This window comes from Mixophyes fleayi, chromosome 4 (assembly GCF_038048845.1).
Source record: "Mixophyes fleayi isolate aMixFle1 chromosome 4, aMixFle1.hap1, whole genome shotgun sequence".
Lineage (NCBI taxonomy): Eukaryota > Metazoa > Chordata > Amphibia > Anura > Limnodynastidae > Mixophyes > Mixophyes fleayi.
Genome location: NC_134405.1, coordinates 19,876,855 through 19,897,992, shown reverse-complemented (window position 1 = coordinate 19,897,992; position 21,138 = coordinate 19,876,855). Strand labels below are relative to the sequence as shown.

Sequence of the window (21,138 nt, the reverse complement as noted above, 5' to 3'; positions counted from 1 at the left end):
GATTAATGAGCATTCCCCCCCCCCCCCCCGCCCTCCATCTTTTCCATACCAAACAACAAAAAACAGCATTGAAGGACCCAGACGGAGACATTTTTCCTCACTCTAATAGCACTGGTTGTAATAATAATGTTGGAACCCATCTATATGTGCATAGTGTTTCTGTTACATAGGAGACTGCAAGCCCATCAATGATCTGGGGTATGTCTCTGCTCAATCACAGTTTGCTTTGAAGGTAAAGGTTGATGCTTTACTGATCATGGTTCCCTCCTAGCACCCTGAGTAGTGTGACCCCCCCAATAACCCCCCTTCCCCCCTCTGCATCGCAAAACCGTCTGGAGATGGCATCCGGGATCCCGGAAAACGGTTCTACTAATAAACTGTGTTGGAATCTGCAGAGCTGGTCCCCCACCACTTTGTGGCCTGTACTATACTATTCTGTATCTATTCTGTATCTATGCTCAGCACCATCAGTACTTGTTATAACCCCTAGGTGTCACTGTTGCATCCATGAAGTGTTCTAGTCAGTGACTAAAATTTTCTCGCGGCTATCGGTAGAAGCGTAGTAAAGATTTGTCAGATTCCTATTTTCATTTTGTCATAAGAGTTAGAATAAAGTAATAAATATAATCAGAACTGGACACACAGTTCTTATGAAATGGACTGTAATGCTCAGTATCATTTGACACAGAAAATTGCATTTTGTGGATGCCATTGAAGCCAGTAATAGACCAATGTACAAAGTCACTGGCTTGATTGACAGACAAACCTTCTGTATATGCACAATTAACGCTTTGTTTAGAGGCTGCAGATGCCTGGAATGTAAAATTGCTGTGGGCAAGCCGGAGGATTGGCTGTTGTGTAACTAAAAGTACAAGTACCTGATATACTATGTTTACAGCAGACACGGCAGGCTGGGCGTCTTGAACGTGGCCTCATAAATCATCGCTAGACTGGACTTCACACTCCTTGATCCTACCGACTCGTGGTGTTTCTATACTCATTCACAACTCTGACTTTCTTATTGAACACTCTCTGATAAAGGCAAACTATCAAGTCTGTAATCTGGGGCACTAGTAGACAATCTGGACCTTTATGTGTGATCGGTAAAGTCCCCACTTAGACTAGCTACACACTGGCCCGATGACTGCACGAAAATCCTCCAATCAGCCGACATCCGACCGTTTGGTCAGACATCATGTTCTAAAGTCGTCTCAAAGTGCTGATCATCGTTTGGTTGGCCGCACTGTTTAATATTTTCCCACTAATCACCGACCGATCATGTAGTGTGTATACACTCATGCTCACGGCCTCCATAGAGTTTACAGAGTCGGGCTCTTTTCAGCCGAAGCTAGCGATGAATGTCCCGGTGAATAAATGTAGAGAGCGCTGTAGAAGGGATAATTCATTTGTTCGTTCTGAGACAGAATGTTTTGTTTGATAGTCACAAAAGCTAACGAAATTTATTAGGACATTTGGATAGCTATAACAAGGCGGTTTGATCAGTGTGACATGAATGAATGAATATTGTGCTGTCATTCTCTAAAGACTAGAGGACCAGATGAATAGCACAGATCGGAAGGTAAATCGTGTCAGTGCGTATTGATGAATCGTCAGACTGATCGGACCTTCAGTCGTAGGTACAATCGTTTGAGATAAGACGTCGGTCGGAAAATTCTTCAGTGTGTATAACTCTTGTGTTCCCTGGCTCATTGAGAGGAAGACCCAAGAGCAGTACATTAAGCGTGCGCAGACGCAAGTTAAACGCGCTCCTTTGCCACGTTCTTAGCTATGCGTATCTTTGACATACATTTCCCCACTACGTGTTACTCCTGCACCTACACCAGACGGGTGCAGTTTTCGAGACGAGGATGGCTGCCACATACTGGCTCCGTCAGCATTTATACGCTAGATATAAGGTTGCACATATCTTAAGATAGAACTCTAAATGCAGTTGTAGAAACGTAAAATGCGTAGATGCAAACTGGCGCAAATGCAGACGACCCACTTTTACGTTCAACTCTAAATCGCCCCCATAGATTGCTTAGAGCGTATTTTCCCTTTTCAACGACAGAAATAATCCCAGATTCAGTCTTCAGAGTAATGTATTTAAAATTTGTTAGCAGCCAACGAACCTACTAGTATGTTTTTGGAGTGTGGGAAGAAACTGGAGCACCCGGAGGAAACCCACGCAAACATGAAGAGAACATACAAACTCCTCACAAATAAGGCCATGGTCGGGAATTGAACTCATGACCCCAACCCTGAAAGGCAGAAGTGCTAACCACTAAGCCACTGTGCTGCCCACAATTGCTTATTTTAGACCGCAAAATGTTTAGGATATGTTGATGTGAAAGAGGAAATGCAACATATGTTATTGTTTAGTTCAGCAAGGATTTAGTTCACGTTTGTGTTGTAAATACAATAAAACGTGATAGGAAATTGCCCGCTGTAAGAAACACATGCTCGGTTCTTAGCGTTTGCTCAAACGACATTAATACATGTTAATGTATCTCTATCTTATCTATGACCCAGGTTATCAACCTTTGGTATGTGTCCATGGTACACGGGACCTTCACTCTGTTATATAACTCAGACTATTATAAAATGTATTAGTAAGTAATAATCAGAGTATTATTTATAACATAGATATCATAAAAATGTGATTGCTTTTCAGCTATCTGCATTCCTAAGTATTTGACAGAGATTTAATATGTTTGTATCCATTCCAACGTTCAATGATATTCCAGTGTTTTAAATACATTTCCATCTAACAGTTGTGTTGTAGGCTGAGCACTTTGCTGTATGAGGTGCAGGGTATTTGGGGTTGTATTATATACTGCATATTAAACTATATTATATAGTAGGCAGGAAGTCATAGAGTTGTGTGCTGCAGAGATGACAGAAAGGATGGCACGGCTGAGAATAACTGCAACCAAACCCCCCTCCTCTGCACTATATAGCTGCACTCCTCTGCAGCTCTGCACTAAACCCCGCTCCCCTGCGGGGCAGCACTGCACTAAACCCCCCTCCTCTGCAGGGCAACACTGCACTAAACCCCCCTTCTCTGCAGGGCAACACTGCACTAAACCCCCCTCCTATGCAGGGCAGCACTGCACTAAACCCCCCTCCTCTGCAGGGCAGCACTGCACTAAACCCCCCTCCTCTGCAGGGCAGCACTTATTATTATCACCATTTATTTTATATAGCGCCACTAATTCCGCAGCACTGTACAGAGATCACACTCACATCAGTCCCTGCCCCATTGGAGCTGTTATGTGCGTATTGTCGCTAACCAATAACGATTGTCGAACCTCGAGTTGTGTTTCCAAAGCACAGAGATTTATTCGCAAATAATAGAATATATATATATGCTTTAAGCGAAGTAATAGTAAATACAGCCGTTACTTATCGCAGGCGCTCTGGATCCAGTGCAGTCATTCAATCCTGAAGTCTGGGGACAAGATGTCTGCACACTGGATCACAAGCTGCTGCTTATATACACAATCAAATACAGTAATACAATGAAGATGGAATAGCTTGCATCTATTGGTCCAGGTCTCAGGAAGGTCCAAGGGGTCGTCATCATTGGCCAGTTCATACAAAGGAATCCAAAGGAGGGGGTCATCTCTGCAGGGGGTATGCTCTGCTCTTCCCGCCAAGATTCCTTAGTCTTGAGTAGTTCATAATTCCCTATCATTCATAACTTGTGTATACACTCTGCGATTCCCTCGCAGAGTGAACCAAACAGTAGGATATGTAACGAGGTTCATTATGATACCACTCATGATGTGATTCCTTCAACCTGTTCCGTGTATTTTATTAATATACATGTAACTCTGATATAACATATAAATACTACTATATTTCGACATAACTGACTATGTGTTGCAACTACCATTAATGTGTACTATTTTATAAGTATACGTGTTTGTGCGAATGTATGGTAAAAGACCAATAATTGTTGCTGCCACGTGTAGTGGATGCGTACGCCCTTTCACGCCGTAGCGTGCCCTTGTACGTAGTAGCGTACCGTACGCATCTTTTCAGACAAAGACAACCAAGTTTGCTAGACTTTAATTGAAATGACTTTATCCAATATACTGACTTCGACAGCTCCACCCTTTGATAGTGTAATAAACTATCACCCAATCACCGTTTCAAGTTCAGGATTATACAATACTTCTTCACAGACCATGATCTCAGTATCTGGTACCACCCTTTCAGTCTCTTTCTCAGTGTTACTCCTATGAGACCATTTTCCACACTTCAACACAGTAGGAACACATTTGACAACTAAACCAATTGCTAAGATGACACCCAGTATAAGGAGAAGGAGCTTACCTACACTAGCAACCATTTCCTGTACCCACTCCCCCAGACCGGAGAACCATTGTGCAGGGTTCAACCACGAGAACCAACCCGCCACCTTTTCCCCAACCTTATATAACGAAGAATTATGGCTCTTTCGAAATTCCCATTTCAGCTGCAAAATTTCATCCATCTTCCGGTCTATAACCTCTTTAGGGTCATCAGTATTATTAGTAATGTACGTGCAACATTTGACACCGAACTGGGTGGCCAGTGTCACACAGTACCCACCAGTAATAGAGGTGAGATAATTTAGTACCAGTCTATGTTGCACCAACTCCTTCTTGTACGCTTGTAGCTCCCTTCCAGTATACCTGAAAGTGTCATCATACATCTCGGTGATATTATCTATTAATTTAGCTAGGTCTTGGATATACTTAAAGTTTAATGTTCCCCGAGCGGTCCTGGTGAGATCTAGAGCAACCATAACTTGGAAACCACCAGTTTCACTAATCAATTTTGTAGCTATGGGTTCCTCACCAGGAATCATATTTCTCTTGCCACGGTGTTCATACTGTGTGTGTATGTATGGTGGTGATGTTGTCTTGTGAATACCAACCATTTCTTCATGAGTAACAGTCATGATTTCAGGAACCAGTTTAGCTAAGAAACACAAGCCCTTGGAACTCAGAGTCACCCAGGAATAAGCTTTCCTTCCACAAACAAAATACACATCATCAGGGAGAACATAAGGAACAGTATGCCCATGAATTATATCACACAGAGTTTTGATAAAACTACCCATGCCTAGTGTCTCCATCTGCTCTAGACACGTGTCGGCATTATTGACATTTTCACATTTATCTGTAGAGACTTTTCCAATGGATACCTTCTTATGTTTGGTTATACGCCCTAACTTGTGACTTCCATCAGCATTCCTGCCTAGTAGTGACCTTGTGAGTCTCTCTCTAAAATGAGTGTGGCGAGCCATTGTCTGATCTGATAGGTCAGCCTCCCAATTCTCCAGGCGCTTTGCATGAGATATGTTTAGGCACAGCAAAGATCTGCCTATGGAGTATTGTCGAAGCGTCAAACTAGGGGACCTAGTGTTATTGTACCTCCCTTCTATGGGCCTCCCACCCCTCAATTTGAGTACTTCAGATATGTTTAGAGGGAATGGCACTAGTACTATATTATGCTGCCCTTGAGGCACGTGAGAGCACACCCAACACTCGGTTTGGTTTAGCACCTTACCCACCAGGGAGTGATAATCCTCCAAAGGATGCCCTCCCATATTCAGAGTACTGGGGGACTGGCATCGTTGGATGCATCTCTCGTCAACTAGGGAGTCGCAGAACTTGCAGATACAATACTCATCAGACAATAGCCCCTCACACTGCCTCCGAGTTCCTGAGCTAGCAGACCTTTTCATAACCCCTGGACCAAGTTTGATAATGGGCTGCTCAGAGTATCCTATTAACTTTTCTTCGGCCTCCATTTCACCCGTATCACTCCCAGAACTCTCTTCCGTCCTCCATCCTCCTTCACAAAAATAGAATGTCCTAGAAAAAGTAAAAACAAGGAAAATCCTGGAACAAAAGAAAAACAAAAACCGCCACTCCATCGCTGGAAAGATAGTTCTGAGGCAACGTCTCTGGTTCAGGTGTCTCAACTGCAGGCTTTATGTCTCCCGGAACAGGCTCACAAGTGACAGCTCTATGTCGTCGGTCTGAGTTTTGTCTTGCACTTTCTCCGGATTATGGACTCTCCTGCAGTGGGTGGAATGGACCCAAGTGTCTCTCTCTGCAACCTTCAGTGATGTAGTACTGGTCAGCAGCACTTGGTACGGGCCTTCCCAACGGTCTGTTAAACAACCTGAACGTAAGAAATTGCGGATCATAACATAGTCTCCAGGTTCAACATCATGACAGTTCGTTTCTGGCATACCAGGTGACAGCATTTTTAGTTTTTGTTGTTGTTGTTTTAGCTGTCTACTCATTCTTATAAGATATTGTACAGTCACTTCATTATTACACTTCAAGTCGTCTTGTGGACTCACGATCAAATGAGGTTGTCGTCCGAACAGTATCTCAAAGGGGGACAGATTAAGAGGAGGTCTAGGAGTGGTTCGAATGCTATGGAGGACCAACGGCAAAGCCTCAGGCCATGCCAACCCAGTTTCAGCCATTATCTTACCCAGCTTGTTCTTTATAGTACCGTTTACTCTCTCCACCTTACCACTGGCTTGTGGTCGGTAAGGGGTGTGAAGTCTGCTACTGATTCCCATGAGTTTACACATATTTTGGAAGATATCACCAGTAAAATGGGTACCCCTATCACTTTCAATGATTCTAGGGATACCGAACCTACACACAAAGTCTTGTACAATTTTCTTTGCAGTGAACACAGCAGTATTAGTGGCTGCCGGATATGCTTCTACCCAACCGGAAAACACATCAATACACACTAACACATACTTTAAATTCCTGCACGGTGGTAATTGGATATAGTCAATTTGTATTACCTGGAAAGGTCCGTCTGTAGGAGGGATGTGGGATGGCTCAGTTGGAATAGTTTTCCCAACATTTTTCCTCAAACAAGACATGACATTGCTTTTTTACCAGCCTGAGAGGAAAATCCGGGAGCACACCAGTATGCTCTCACCAGTTTGCACATACCTTCTTTACCCAGGTGAGTCAGACCGTGTGCTGCTTCAGCCAGGCTTGGATAGTATGTTTGGGGAGCTACAGGCTTACCTTGTCCATCCCTCCAGAGTCCTGAGGACTCTTGACCACATCCCTTCGCCTTCCAGACCGCTTTTTCCTGCAGGGAACACAAATCTTGCATTTCAATTAATTTCTGCATGTCTAATGTCTGAAAAACCATCATAGTCTCGGTCGATACAGTCATAGGTTGCCCTGCTGCCCATTTAGCAGCTTCGTCTGCCCTGTTGTTGCCCATTGACACTGGGTCTTCTTTAAAGGTATGGGCTTTGCACTTTATGACGGCTACTGTTCTGGGTAACTGTATCGCTGTCAGAAGTCCTTTTATGTGTTGTGAGTGTGCCACTGGTGTACCTGCTGCTGTCGTAAAGTTTCTAAGACGCCAAAGGGCCCCAAAATCGTGCACTACCCCGAAGCCGTACCTAGAGTCAGTATATATATTGGCTGATTTACCCTCTGCCAATTCACACGCTCTCCTTAGTGCTACTAGTTCCGCCACCTGGGCTGAGTGAGGTGGACCAAGGGGTTCAGCTTCTACCACATCCTGATCGTCTACCACAGCGTAACCAGTACATAGCTCTCCTGTCTCTGTCTGTCTATGGCAACTTCCGTCTGTATAAAACATAAAATCTACATTTTCTAAGGGGGTGTCACGTATGTCGGGCCTTGCAGTAAAGGTCTGATTCAGGTGTTCCATACAGTCATGCGTGTCAGTATTCTTGCCTAACTCATCATCAACCAGGGTCTCCTCACCTTCCACCCTTTGTGTCTCTAGAGACACATACGGAAGGTATGTAGCTGGATTTAAGCTGCTACATCGTTTGATGGTGATGTTTGAGGGTGCCATCAGGGCTAGTTCCCACTTTGTGAATCTAGCTGAAGAAACATGTCTGGTTTGGGCTGAATTTAACAGAGCTGATACAGCATGGGGTGTATAGATGGTTGAATTATGTCCTAATACTACATCCTCGCTCTTACTTACTAGAAGGGCCATTGCTGCTACACTTCTGAGACATGTTGGGAGTGACCTTGTCACATTGTCTAATTGTGCACTGTAGTATGCTACCGGTCTGCTAGCGTCACCATGTTTCTGTGCGAGGACACCTGCTGCACAGCCATCAGCTTTTGTACAAAATAGTTCAAAAGGCTTTTCATAATCAGGTATTCCCAATGCAGGTGCTCTTGTCAGACTATCTTTAAGATTAAAGAACGCTTGCTCTGACTCTTCCGTGTGTACGACACGTTCTGGTTTTGAGGAAGAGACTAGCTCCTGCAATGGTAATGCCAGAATAGAAAAACCTGGGATCCAGGACCTACAGTATCCACACATCCCCAAGAAAGTACGAATCTGCTTCTGGCTCTTTGGCAGGGTCATGTGTTGTATGGCCTCAATTCTGTCGGTTGTCAGGTGTCTTAGCCCCTTAGTAAGGCAGTGTCCTAAGTATTTGACCTTAGTCTGACATGGCTGTAATTTATCCTTTGCCACCTTGTGCCCTGTTTGTGAAAGATGAAGCAACAACAATTTAGTATCATGTAAACATGACATAAAAGAATCAGAGCACAACAACAAATCGTCCACATATTGAATTAGAACAGACCTATTGTGGGGTTGAAAGGATTGCAAACAGTCATGTAAGGCTTGGGAGAAAATACTGGGGCTGTCAATGAACCCCTGGGGTAGTCTGGTCCATGTGTATTGCACTTCCCTGTAGGAGAATGCAAAAAGGTATTGGCAGTCAGGGTGAAGAGGGACTGAAAAGAAAGCAGAACATAGATCAATGACAGTAAAATGACTGGCAGACGGTGGAATCTGCATGAGGATGACAGCTGGATTCGGCACTACGGGGAATTGGCTCTCAACAACTTTGTTAATTCCCCTTAAGTCCTGGACTAATCTATAGCCCCTCCCCCCACTCTTCTTCACAGGGAAAATGGGACTATTTGCTGTACTGGCTGTACGGATTAAAATCCCTTGTTGTATCAGCCTCTCAATAACAGGATATACCCCTAGTTCCACCTCCGGTTTTAATGGATACTGTGGGATTTTTGGAGCTATCCTACCACTTTTTAGATTGACCATGACAGGGGCTACGTTTGCCATCAGTCCAGTGTCCTGTTCATCTCTGGTCCATAGGGAACCTGGTATTTCCAGCAACATCCCCTTTACTTGAGATGGACTTTGTTCTATAACAGGAGAGTGTAACATTAACCTTTGAGGGGTGTCCAATATGTCCTGTACCTCATGTGCAACCTTCTCGGGTATATCTAGGAACACACCATCTGAAGTACAGTATATGACACATCCCATTTTACATAACAAGTCTCTCCCTAGCAAGTTAGTAGGAGCCACCGCAGCCAAGAGAAACGAATGCTTAGTATGTAGAGGGCCGATAGTAACTTCAGCGGGTTTAGTTAGAGGATAATGTAACACTTTTCCCGTTACCCCCATAGCTGGAATAGTTTTACTGGTCACCTGTAGATTGAAAGGAGAGGTTATCACAGATCGGGCCGCCCCTGTATCTACAAGAAAGGTTTGTTTCCTACCAGCTATGTCAACTATCATTGTTGGTTCTTCACTCTGACTCTCAGTTAACCTCACTGGCTGTAGACTACAGGTATGACCTGACCCCTAGCGCTGACTATTGATTTCCCGCGCATTTGCTGCCGTAATATGCGCGGGTAGATGTGAGTCTTCTAGTCTATGTGAATCCCTCCTTGGAGGATATCTATGTGACCCACCCCTCTGTGTATTGAGTCTTTCCTTTTTACAATCTCTCATGTAATGTCCTTCCTTGTTACAGTTGAAACACCTGATCACTTTAGGTTTCCTGTTATATGGGTTGTATGCTGGTGGTCGTGTATGCACCCTTTCTAGAGCCTGTATACTTACCGTCATTAACCTATCACTTTTCTCCTCCCTTTTTCTAAAAAGGTTTTTGTCATGCTCCACAGCAGACTCCCTAAGAGAGTCTACCGTGACGCCTCTCCAATTAGGTAATGTGGTTTGTACTCTCGTCTTTAAATTTTCTCTAAGGCCATCCATCAGTACTCCTACAGCTAAGTGTTTGACAATCTGTTCTATATTCCGTTGGTTAATCTCATCAGTCAAGGTGTCATCTTCCTCCAACAAACAATCTTCAATGAATTTTTGTATGTTAGTATTGGGAGGAAGACACGCCCTCAACACTACCCGCCAATCCTTATTGGTTGGCTCATGGGCATTTCCTAAGTCTTTAAAAAATTTCTGACACTTAGCTAACTCTTTTCTAGGATCTGGGAATTCAGTCATAATGGAACGTAATTCTGATCTAGTCCAGGGACAATGCATTGTAACATTTCTTAAAGGAACTACACCATCCTTATCCGGTTTCCCATTGGGAACTGATATTGTGCGGACTGGGAACACACCCTCTGGTACACTGACTTCAGGGGACACTACAGGATTTGCTGGTTCTAGATTTAGAACGCTTTCACTCCTAGTGATCACGCTACTCTCACCTATATCAGCCCTTTTCTCATACTTGCGCTGAGCCTCTAGTACACTAACAGCATGGGCAATGGCTGAAATCACAGTGGGTTCATCTTCATTTTCAGATACACTTGATTGAAACTGGCTTAAAACAGGGTACAACTTAGCAATTTTTCTAGTTTTAGTTTTAACAACGGCTGTACTTACCCCTCCCGCCACATAAGGTGGCGGGGGCGCGCTTGCGCTGAGTTCGCCACGCTTCGCAACGGTTACATCCGCCTTGTGCGCGCTTTTCGCCACGCCTACTTCCGGTTTGCATTCGCTGCTCTGCCACGTGTTACCTTCCATTTGCCACAATTGTAAACAATCATTATGTTTATTCCTCACTTTCGTTGAGGTAATCAACCATACTTTATCTTTTACAGTATTTAGTACCTCTGCACTAAAACTTCCAATTGTTGGGAAAGGCCTATCACAAGTTTTGGTCATCTTGACCCACGTGTCACAATACACAGTTGCGTATGCACCATATTTCTTACACATGAGAAACCTCGCTGAACCAATAGGGCCTTCCTTAGGCAGTACACTGACCATCTCTAGCGTATGCTTAGCACCCATGTTGAACAATATACCAACTCTGTTGCTACAATCACAGCTAGAGATCTCTAATGCTCGGTGAACGTATTTTCTTTAGCCGCGTTCACTCGCTTTTCTCGCACCCGGCGAGGATCCCTAATACAGAAATATCACTGTGGGTCCCAAGGGCTATCAGCTCCTCGATACCCTGGCTCAACCACAAAATCTGCTGAGTTTATTATAACTGGGAGAACAAAGTCAATACAATCAACCAGCCTTTCCAATATAATTCCTCCTAGCCGCTTCACCAATTCGCACTCAAGATGCGGTTAGATCGCACTGCCTACCGATACTAATTATTAGCAAACCTTGCGATCTATTGGTAGCGCTTTTGCGAAAACCCGGTTTTCGCATTCGGTATACCTGCCCTGTATACCGTCCTTCAGTTGGGCAATCAGACAGCAACTGAGCACAATGAATAATGAACAGTGTATCTACGTTACAACATCACACACTATACACCTTTTCTGCGCAGAAAATCAAAAGTTCCCAACAACAGTAATAATATCTCAGAAGCTTTCACAAGTAATTATACTATGCATGTATAATAACTATCAAAACGATTGTTTAACCACGTGGCAAATCTACCGGAAGTTCCCGTACGCACAGCAGGAAATACACATACGCTAAGCAATGCAATACAGTTAAAACGCACAATGACAGTAAAAAGAAACAGTTTTCTCTTTTGTCCCTAGGTTCTAGTTAGCGTGCCCTAGATAATGCAAAACGGACATTCGGTTTCACAACACAGAGTAAAATTCAGGTTTTGAACACCATGCGTTCTTACCCGTATATGACGCGTCTCCACCCTTTGTTGAGGAACCGAAATCCGTTGGTCTTGCGTATCATCGGCAACGAAACCTCCAAAGCTCACGAGCCCCCAAATTGTTATGTGCGTATTGTCGCTAACCAATAACGATTGTCGAACCTCGAGTTGTGTTTCCAAAGCACAGAGATTTATTCGCAAATAATAGAATAAGCAAAGTAATAGTAAATACAGCCGTTACTTATCGCAGGCGCTCTGGATCCAGTGCAGTCATTCAATCCTGAAGTCTGGGGACAAGATGTCTGCACACTGGATCACAAGCTGCTGCTTATATACACAATCAAATACAGTAATACAATGAAGATGGTATAGCTTGCATCTATTGGTCCAGGTCTCAGGAAGGTCCAAGGGGTCGTCATCATTGGCCAGTTCATACAAAGGAATCCAAAGGAGGGGGTCATCTCTGCAGGGGGTATGCTCTGCTCTTCCCGCCAAGATTCCTTAGTCTTAAGTAGTTCATAATTCCCTATCATTCATAACTTGTGTATGCACTCTGCGATTCCCTCGCAGAGTGAACCAAACAGTAGGATATGTAACGAGGTTACATTATGATACCACTCATGATGTGATTCCTTCAACCTGTTCCGTGTATTTCATTAATATACATGTAACTCTGATATAACATATAAATACTACTATATTTCGACATAACTGACTATGTGTTGCAACTACCATTAATGTGTACTATTTTATAAGTATGCGTGTTTGTGCAAATGTATGGTAAAAGACCAATAATTGTTGCTGCCACGTGTAGTGGATGCGTACGCCCTTTCACGCCGTAGCGTGCCCTTGTACGTCGTAGCGTACCGTACGCATCTTTTCAGACAAAGACAACCAAGTTTGCTAGACTTTAATTGAAATGACTTTATCCAATATACTGACTTCGACAGAGCTTACAGTCTAAATTCCATAACACACACACATAGACAGAGAGAGAGACTAGGGTAAATTTTGTTAGCAGCCAATTAACCTACCAGTATGTTTTTGGAGTGTGGGAGGAAACTGGAGCACCTGGAGAAAACCCACGCAAAACACGGAGAGAACATACAAACTCCAGACAGATAAGGCCATGGTCGGGAATTGAAGTGATGACCCCAGTGCTGTGAGGCAGAAGAGCTAACCACTGAGCCACCGTGCTGCCCATACTAAACTTCCCTCCTCTGCAGGGCAGTGTGTAGCTTTACCAGCACTACACTAAACCCCCCTCCTCTGTATGAGGAGGGTTTAGTGCAGTGACATCATAGGTGATTTTCTCATTTTAATTTAGAAAATAGCTTAAACGGGACAAGTGGATCAAGGACCAAAGTGTGCAGGAACCGGTAGCTCTTGTAGGACAGAAGTCTGACTTTCTGATGACTGGAATCATAACTGACGGAGAACCTTATAAAGTACAGTGTGTTGAAAGAGAGTTCCAGATTTTAGATGAATGGGCTATTATTGGATTGACCAAAGGGTTAATAGGGTATTTAGATCTCAGGATCCATAGCATGTGGTTATGGAACAGATCTCCAATCTCTGATCGCTCATTATCAACCCAGTATTTTCCATAAGGAGGTAAGTGTCAATCAACATGGTCACTCAGTGCAGTGACCGTCCCCACAGGTATGCTGAATAATTAAGCATCTGGCACCAATCACACAAACTTACAATTATTCTCTTTCTATACTCAACCTTCTGACCCCCAAAACTAACACTACTGAGCGACGACCAGGATAAAAGCACATACTATAATCTAATGAAGCATAAGGCGGAGGTGGCACTGGCCAAGTGATCTTACAATCTAAGATTTGGGACAAAGTAAGTATTTTAAACTGGGAATCTTCGGGTGAAATTAGAGAATGTAGGTAGCTATGGTGCTTTGACGTACCTTTGGCTAGTGGAAAAAGCAATATAGGGCCACTGCAACACTGCAAAAAATAAATAAATAAATCTAAAATATATATATATATATAGAGAGAGAGAGAGAGAGAGAGAGAGAGAGAGAGAGAGAGATAGGTGGATTAACACATTCCACTGATTTGCCACCCAAGCTATACCATTACATGGCAACCTAGGCTACTGTAATCTCTTTCCAGGATCCAGCATGGCCGCCGCTGCGCAGAATCTCGTTTGCCCATACCCAAGATGGCGGGAGACCCTCGTCATTCTCACTTTGTCAAGCCTCCGAGGCCCCTGTGACCATTACCAGAGACTCAGATAATCGCTGTCGTCGTGAACTATGTGGAAAGTAGCCGCGTTTCTTTTTCCCGCATCCAACATGGCCGCCAGAAGAGTTGCCCTCCTCCAGTATGGCCGCCTTGCGGTGACGTCCCTGGCACGCCCCGCCCCCCGGTTCACACACCTCCCGAGTCACCTTGGGGGTCTCTGACAGTCGGTAACAAGATGGCGGAGAGCGGCAAGAAGAGGACCTCCCCCAAGGCCATCAAGTTCCTCTTCGGGGGGCTGGCCGGGTAATGTCCGGAGGGCCCTGTTATATAATTATATGTGTTATGTAATAAGGATGTCTGTAGTGTCTGTACCAGTCCTCTCTTCTAGGTCACTGTGATCTATGTGTAGATGGTTATATATCATGTAGTATCTGTCCTAGGTCACTGTGATATATGTGTATAGATGGTTATATATCATGTAGTGTCTGTACCACTCATCATAGGAGACTTGTATATCATTGTTATATATATATATATATATATATATATATATATATATTACACACGTTACAGGGTGCATGGGGGTAGTATGTGCACTGATAGTATTACAGAACACTGGGAATTGTTGTATTGCATGAGAATTATTTATTATGTATTTATATAGTGCTAATAGGCATCAGGTCTTTACAATTAATCTAATGTGGGCCCTGGTGAATCCCCTCTGTCTCTTATGTGGCCCCTGTGTTACTTATGTGGCCCCTTGCTGGATCTCCCCTGTGTCTTATGTGGGCTCCTGATTGTACAGTGCTACAGAATATGTTGGCTCTGTGTCACTGTCACTTGTGCCATTATGCTCTGCAGAGGTGATGTGGCCTAGAGGTCCCCATGTCCTTGACCCCTCCATAGCGCTGGGGGCTGCAGGGTTAGTGACCCTGTGTGAAGCTTTGGGGGATCCCTCCCTAACCTTGTGGCCAAGGGGACCTCAAGACACTTCTTTTTCCATAAGGAGACTTAAGAATCAGTTTCTTGGGGACTATGGGGACCCTTCCTCTTTTTAGGAGATCCTGAAGTGAAGTGCTGTATCCATTGCACATTTGTGTGTTCACTTTCTTGTGCACTGGGAGTTACCACAGCTCCAATCTTTGGCTTTCAGTAAATAAAACATGTGTTTGATACAGACACTGGAATACATGCATTTTATTACAGACCTATTACTAACACTGTGCTGATATTCCTGCTTCATCTGATGCCTGCTGTATATCAGGATATAGGATATAATGTGGAAGATCACACATATAATATGCTGGTGTACAGGGTCAGTCAATTAATATAAAAGACGCTGCTATATGCAGCCAGCAGTGTACATAGCGCTGGGCCACACTGCATGCAATACAATAAGTTGAAAATAGCAACCGCATTGAAACCGGGGTCTGCCTCTTAACATTTGTATCACATTTGGGTATTTATTCATTGTTTGAGGCAGCTAACTGCTGATTATTGGTTATAGTGTAGCCTTTGAATGAATTAACATAGGACATATATGCACATTATGTGTAATTTCTAATACACATGGTACAGCGCCTGGTGTGATTTCCAATACACATGATACAGTGCCTGGTAGATTAACAGTATGTCGTGTAATCTCTCCGGTTGTTGCCATATCCTATGTGTAAAGTCCGTCTTCGGCACATTGCAATGATACGTACAGTTATGGTGATGTGTGACTTGGATTTATGTAGTGATTTGTCTGTGTGTTTACAAACATTATTTTATGGGTAGTAAAAGAGTGTTTTACAGTAGCTTCTAAGTCAGTGTGTTTGTTAGATATGACCTGGTGTCCTTACTACACTCATGTAAGGGCCATTATATCACCGACTGGGAAGGAACTGGTGTAACAGGTTGTCAGACGAGTGGTAACAAGCTACAGAGGCACACTGGCGCTGCCAACGGGGAGGGAGGGCTGGGGATGAATTGGCTTCTCTCCTAATACACTGGACTCTAGATACAGACTAACTGCTTCATAAATGTTATTTTACATATATAAAATGTTCATTTTATTCTGATACATAGAGGTTGGGTGCGAAAACTAAAAGTTAAGTAAGAAGTAACGTGCCTTTGCTTGCCTCACCTGGTTTTATATATCTAAATATTAAAATATATCCCTTGCGGCAGAGGCAGTCGGCTTGTGGTACCACAAGTGTCAGCACAGGGTATGTTTGCTCCTCTCATTCCAGTCTTCATATTAAATGCTGATGTTCTCAAATAAATGTACGTATCCAGTCATTCAGTTATACATGTCACCTGACGTGTATGTCCTTGCTGGACGTTAGCCAGGATCCACAGGTCAATGTCCACAATGGTGTACAGTACGGGGTCTTAGAGAGTGCGGGCTGTGGGAATGGGGCGGGTGAGTGGGTCTGGCACACGGCTGTTTGTGTAATCAGCATTATATAGATATATGTCCTATTCATACATTCATGTTGTCCCACTTGCAGGATGGGGGCCACCGTGTTCGTTCAGCCGCTGGATCTGGTGAAGAATCGGATGCAGCTGAGCGGGGAGGGAGCCAAAACCAAGGAATATAAGACCAGCTTCCATGCGGTGGGCAGTATCCTGAAGAATGAGGGTCTAGGAGGAATCTATACAGGGTGAGACTGGCTCTGATGGTATACCTGTAACCTGTGTCACCCTGCAGGGGGAGGGGCAGACTCATAGCTCCCTTTTGTCAGTGTCGCCCTGCAGGGGGAGGGGCAGACTCATAGCTCCCTTTTGTCAGTGTCGCCCTGCAGGGGGAGGGGCAGACTCATAGCTCCCTTTTGTCAGTGTCACCCTGCAGGGGGAGGGGCAGACTCATAGCTCCCTTTTGTCAGTGTCACCCTGCAGGGGGAGGGGCAGACTCATAGCTCCCTTTTGTCAGTGTCGCCCTGCAGGGGGAGGGGCAGACTCATAGCTCTCTTCTGTCTGTGTCACCCTGCAGGGGGAGGGGCAGACTCATAGCTCCCTTCTGTCACTGTGTCACCCTGCAGGGGGAGGGACAGACTCCTAGTGGGAATATCTCTTTATCACCTATGACGTCAGACTATATTATTATATCGCTGTGCTACACAGGTTATCTGCTGGTCTTTTGCGCCAAGCTACCTACACAACCACACGTCTTGGTATTTACACGATACTGTTTGAGAAGTTGACCACGGCAGACGGGACTCCCCCCAACTTCTTCATGAAAGCAGCGATAGGGATGACCGCTGGGGCCACGGGAGCCTTTGTGGGGACCCCGGCTGAGGTGGCCCTCATCAGAATGACGGCAGATGGAAGGTAAGGCGTGTAGATACTGCCCCTAGTGGCCGGGATTCAACAGTGTTGTCACTAGGTGATCCCACTAAATCTATATATAGCCGCTGTACTTTGTCTGTGCATGACGCCGTTTATAATCAGCCCAGTGATTACATATATTATCTATAGACTTGTCCAGCAAGTGAACTGGTCCCTTGTGTTGTACATGACGTATTCCATAAGCCGAGATTCCTTCTGTCCCCACTTCTATCCCTGTCTTTATGGTTTCCCCCATTCCCCACGTGTCTGAGTGATACAACCCAACCAGAGCCGTCATCATTGCACTGGGTGACATCACCTGACCTCTGACCCCTCCAGGTTACCCGCCGACCAGAGAAGAGGGTACAGCAATGTTTTCAATGCCCTAGTGAGGATGTCTAGAGAAGAAGGAATCACCACATTGTGGCGGGTGAGTCCAGTATTAGAGGTGGCAGCACGTCTTATCTCCAGCTTCTGTGGAACAGGGTGGCAACGTATGTGCAGAATTAACGTGTGGCAGGGTGTTAGTATGTGACGTGTTACTCTCTCTCCCTCAGGGCTGCGTACCCACCATGGCTCGCGCCGTAGTTGTGAATGCTGCTCAGTTGGCGTCTTATTCTCAGTCCAAGCAGTTTCTTTTGGATTCTGGTGAGACTTAATAACACGATGACAGAGCTTTAATGTGCTGTATGTTGTATTGTTACAGTCAGTTACGCAGTACATAAAATGTTTGTTGTTATAAAATGGCTGTGACATCATCACTGGCCGTTGTGTCATAAATTTTCTGTATTTTTTTTTTTTTGTGTGTGTTCTTCGAAAATGCTCTTCTATGTATTTGTTGAACATTGATTGGTGTTGGTAATATCTGTACTTTACGATGTACAGAATGAAGGCCAAAAGCTGGCAGGGTGTGCCGAGTCTTGTAGTTCCACAACAAGGTCCTATATCAGAGTTCTATGTATACTTATTCCACTCCAGAGCTTAATTTTCAGGTTCCAAAAGCACAATTTTGATAACTTCTAAAAATCACACCTAGTGCTCTTAACCACTGAGTCAGTCTGTTCTATTCTAAGCCAGAAGAACCGGTGTTACCCAACAGTTATATCGCAGTGAGAACTATCTGTCTTCCTCGCCTTTAGGTTATTTCCGGGATAACATATTCTGTCATTTCTGCTCCAGTATGATCAGTGGTCTGGTCACTACTGCGGCCTCCATGCCTGTCGACATCGCAAAAACCAGGTAAGCTTCCGTTCACCCGCTAAGTACCCCGGCCGCAAAGGTCCTATCCTTAGTTATTTTACATATGTACAATAGTTTTACCATCGCACCCAGAGCAATACAGCACCGTGTTATTCCACCCCATGATCTCGTCTTCGTTTGTTTTTGTTACTCTGGGGTTGGTGGGAGTGGGCTACCAGCAGGTGGCATCCAGATAGCCCGCAAGTCCTGCCATGACATTTTTCTACCTCCTATTTAACTCCCTGAGGTTTTATTTCATCATTTAATTATCGATAGAGTTTTAATGACAGATTAACAAGTTTCCCCTCTGTTGATTTCCCGTTACGTTGGCCAGCGAAGGGTTAATGCGTGCGTAATACATATGGCTGCCTCCCTTGTGGTATACAGCGGTTGTTTAATCTGCCTTCCTCTCTGCAGGATACAGAACATGCGGACGATCAATGGGAAACCAGAGTATAAGAGCGGACTGGTGAGGGTTTACATATTATATTTGCACGTTTATTTCCACGTAGTGTTAAGTCGCTCTTTGCAGAGAACCCCACAGATCAGGTTCTGGCCGTATTTGTATTATATACCTAGTACAGTGTGAAGCTTTTGCCAAGTAGATGGAAATGTCAAATGGAACAGCACCCCCTAGTGACCAAATGAGAGAATTTTTATTCTTAATTTCCAGGCTCCGTATCCTTTGTCCAGTTCCTATACAATGAGTATACTGTATATGTAGGCTTACCTTAGTGGGAGCAGCCATATTCTTTGGCTTTGAACAGTGCCACCACCAAGCTTACAACATAACTTGATAAGATGTAGAAACTTGATTATTAATGTGTCTTCGATAATATAAACCTTCAGTGTAAGGGAACCATTTATGTTTCAACCGTACCATCTCCGCCCTAATCATTTAAAGGGTATGAATGTGTACAAATATTCTCTTTCTATTACGTTACTTAGTTTCTATAAAGGTGTGAATCTGATTGCAGCTCAGTTGCCATTGTTTCCCTTCTCTTCCCCATTATTACTTTTATTTTCCCTCAGTGCTCCCCCTTCAAACTTCATATTTTTTATTTTAATAGATATTTATTAGAGTTTCCAAATGTGTATTACAAAAATATACAGCGTAAAAGTGTAAATGCCCTGTTTCCTATTAATGAGAGGGTGGGGTTGTCCTGGGCGTTTCCTGCTCTGCACCTCAGCCCTATGACCTGTGCGCTCGCTAACGGCTTGTCGTGTATCGCTTGTGTCCTGCGCTCTAACTCCTGTCTCCTTTCCCGCCCACCGCGCAGGACGTTCTGATCAAGGTCGTGAGATACGAAGGATTCTTCAGCCTCTGGAAGGGCTTCACCCCGTACTACGCCCGCCTGGGACCCCACACCGTCCTCACCTTCATTTTCCTGGAGCAGATGAACAAGTACTACAAGCAGTTCTTCCTGAGCGGATGACGAGACTGTTCCCGTATCTTTTAGTCGCACCTACAGCCACGAACCCTGCAGCCGTAACCTCCCCCCCCCTTGTCCCCGCTAACCACACATTGTGGCTTGTGTGTGATCCTTGGATCTGACCTCCACCCATGCTGGCCCCTCTGCATTTTTTAGTAATAGGGGGCGATAGAGGGGCAGGGGGTTCTGTCCTAAACTGTGCATATACACTTACATGCGTGTGTCATGTATCTGTATATGTGCGGACCTACACGGACTGGCAGGAGTTCCTCTCTGTAGGAAGTAGGAACAACGTGTAAATGGTTATTTTGGAAAGACTTCTACAGCCAAAGTTATTATTCTATATTATCTTTCCAACCAGGAACTCAAATTGTTAGTTAATACTTTTTATTCTTGCTTATAAATTATGGTCTGGGATAGGCGCCACGCACTTTGGAGATCTTACGGATAGCGACGTTTGCTAGGGGCCATTATAGGTCAAAGGTCCTTGCGTAGAATCATCGTCATCACACCCGTATTACTTTTGTTATCTGTGGCTCCGCGGTGAAAGCAGCCAGTTTGTGAGCTGAAGCGATATTCCTTATAATCCAGCCTATCGATTCACTAGGAATTATACCATCCCTGAGGCACGAGGCACCAGAAACGTCCCTGAGGCACGACAGGAATTGATAAGTTATATATTGGTTAGGCCTGTAGGATGGCTGCTTTCACTGTGTGTAGGCGCCCAGTGCAATTTAATAAAGATCTTTGTGAAACAATTGACACCGACTTAGATAATATCATTATCGGCTGTCTGTATTTAATTTATTCAATCGATAAAAACTTTATTCGGGTGAACACCATTGAGCAACGCTCATTTACAAGGTGTCACGTAATATATATATATATATATATATATATATATATATACACACACACAGACAAATGGAGGACGGAAAATGCAAGTTAATTTGGCTCTAGGTAAGACCATTGGCGGAAAATATATACGTCACTAGGGGGTGGCTGTGTGTAATGGTTTCTGTCTGCATGTCTCCATTTTGGAGTG

At 44.2% G+C, this 21,138-nt stretch overlaps 1 protein-coding gene across 1 annotated transcript; it reads left to right on the top strand.

The window, feature by feature from the left end:
- The first annotated feature begins 14,275 nt into the window (after window positions 1-14,275).
- Window positions 14,276-20,855, top strand: LOC142151096 (mitochondrial 2-oxoglutarate/malate carrier protein). The gene is made up of 8 exons (XM_075206411.1): window positions 14,276-14,412; window positions 16,605-16,757; window positions 17,218-17,424; window positions 17,761-17,851; window positions 17,979-18,069; window positions 18,561-18,660; window positions 19,078-19,129; window positions 19,941-20,855. The coding sequence occupies exons 1-8, from the start codon at window positions 14,345-14,347 to the stop codon at window positions 20,094-20,096; spliced, it is 918 nt and encodes a 305-aa protein (XP_075062512.1). The 5' UTR covers window positions 14,276-14,344; the 3' UTR covers window positions 20,097-20,855.
- Window positions 20,856-21,138: the final 283 nt, after the last annotated feature.